The 1,587-nt window shown below is 29.0% G+C and overlaps 1 protein-coding gene across 1 annotated transcript; it reads left to right on the top strand.

Moving 5' to 3' along the window:
• The first annotated feature begins 259 nt into the window (after window positions 1–259).
• On the top strand, window positions 260–715 carry LOC145040872 (uncharacterized). The gene has a single exon (XM_078988762.1). It carries the CDS (start codon window positions 260–262, stop codon window positions 713–715), a length of 456 nt encoding a protein of 151 aa, XP_078844888.1.
• The last annotated feature ends 872 nt before the right edge of the window (window positions 716–1,587 follow it).

The following is a 1,587-nucleotide window of genomic DNA, read 5'->3' as shown; positions in this document are numbered from 1 at the left end:
AGATGGTTACAAGTACTTGAAGACATGTAATGTTTATGGATGTAGATCAAGAAGGGGCTATTTGTTGTGGGAGGGTATGTATTAAAACGATGTTAAAGTCCATTATTTCAAGGTTGATAGAGGTTATAATTGAAAACACAAGATATAATGTTTGGGTATGTGAAATATAGGGTATATATTAGATCAAGAAGGGGCTATTTGTTGTGGGGAGCATGCAGTTCACTGTAACGAACTCCCGGAGTTCAAATACAAGCACAATATGGTTACGGATGTCTTGTTTGATATATTTAAGCGTGATGGGGTTTCCGCTAAGAAAGAGGCACCTGTTAATTTCTTGACTGACCTGACAGAAGGAAGGTCGACCCTCAGACCGGCTAACATTCTGATTTTTGGATGGGTCGGAGAGAAACATGCATGTGTGGATCTTACAGGGGTATCCCCTCTCGTGGGCCTGAGGGCTGGGGGTTTCACAACGGGACATGCTGCTTCAAAAGCAGCTACAAGCAAAATCACCAAACATGAGAGATCGTGCCTGGAAAATCAACACGTGTTTATACCATTTGCATTTGATACGTTTGGTTTCCTCGCACCGGATGCGGTAGAGCTTCTTAAAAGAGTACAACGAATCACGCATAATAACGTTATATCCCCTAGATCTTCGGATGTAGTCTTTAAAAAAATTAGTTTTACCATTCAAAAAGGCTTAGCGACATAGTTTGTTGCATGTTTGTCATCTCACTCATTGTACGATGACTATTAAAAACTATATTTATATGATGTAGATTGATATGGTAATATATATATATATATATATATATATATATATATATATATATATATATATATATATAATGGGAAAAGTGAATATACCCTTAAGGGTATATACGCTTAAGTACCCAAACTCACTGTAATACATTATTTTGTTTGATATATTTATTATAATGCTCTTCAACTTCAATCCTTGACTTGATTTACTTTCAAGATTTTCAAAATTTCATTATTATATTCCTGTTACATTACATATTTTTGACGAACATCAGTTAGGCTATATATATTATAGTTGAAAATGAAAATTATGTAAAAGGAAAATAAATGTGAAATTTATAAAAATCTTTGAATGAAATCAAGTTAGAAGTTGAATTATAAGAACATTAGACAATTACAACGTGTATATATATATATATATATATATATATATATATATATATATATATATATATATATATATATATATATATGATACAAAACGACGTAGTATGGTGAGTTTGGGTACCTAAGCTTATATACCCTTAAGGGTATATTCACTTTTCCATATATATATATATATATATATATATATATATATATATATATATATATATATATATATATATATATATATATATATATATATATATATATATATATATATATATATATATATATATATATATATATATATATATATATATATATATATATATATATATATATATATATATATATATATCAGATGGGTGCCTAATATAGGAAAAAATGTGCAAGAAGGTGAGATATGTGTACATTGGAAAACCATAATGAGGATCTGCATCGTTATCGTAAAGAACA

This window comes from Lactuca saligna, chromosome 4 (assembly GCF_052625555.1).
Source record: "Lactuca saligna cultivar CGN05327 chromosome 4, ASM5262555v1, whole genome shotgun sequence".
NCBI lineage: Eukaryota > Viridiplantae > Streptophyta > Magnoliopsida > Asterales > Asteraceae > Lactuca > Lactuca saligna.
The sequence above is the reverse complement of the archived record's forward strand: the minus strand, read 5'-3'. Positions and strand labels throughout refer to the sequence as shown.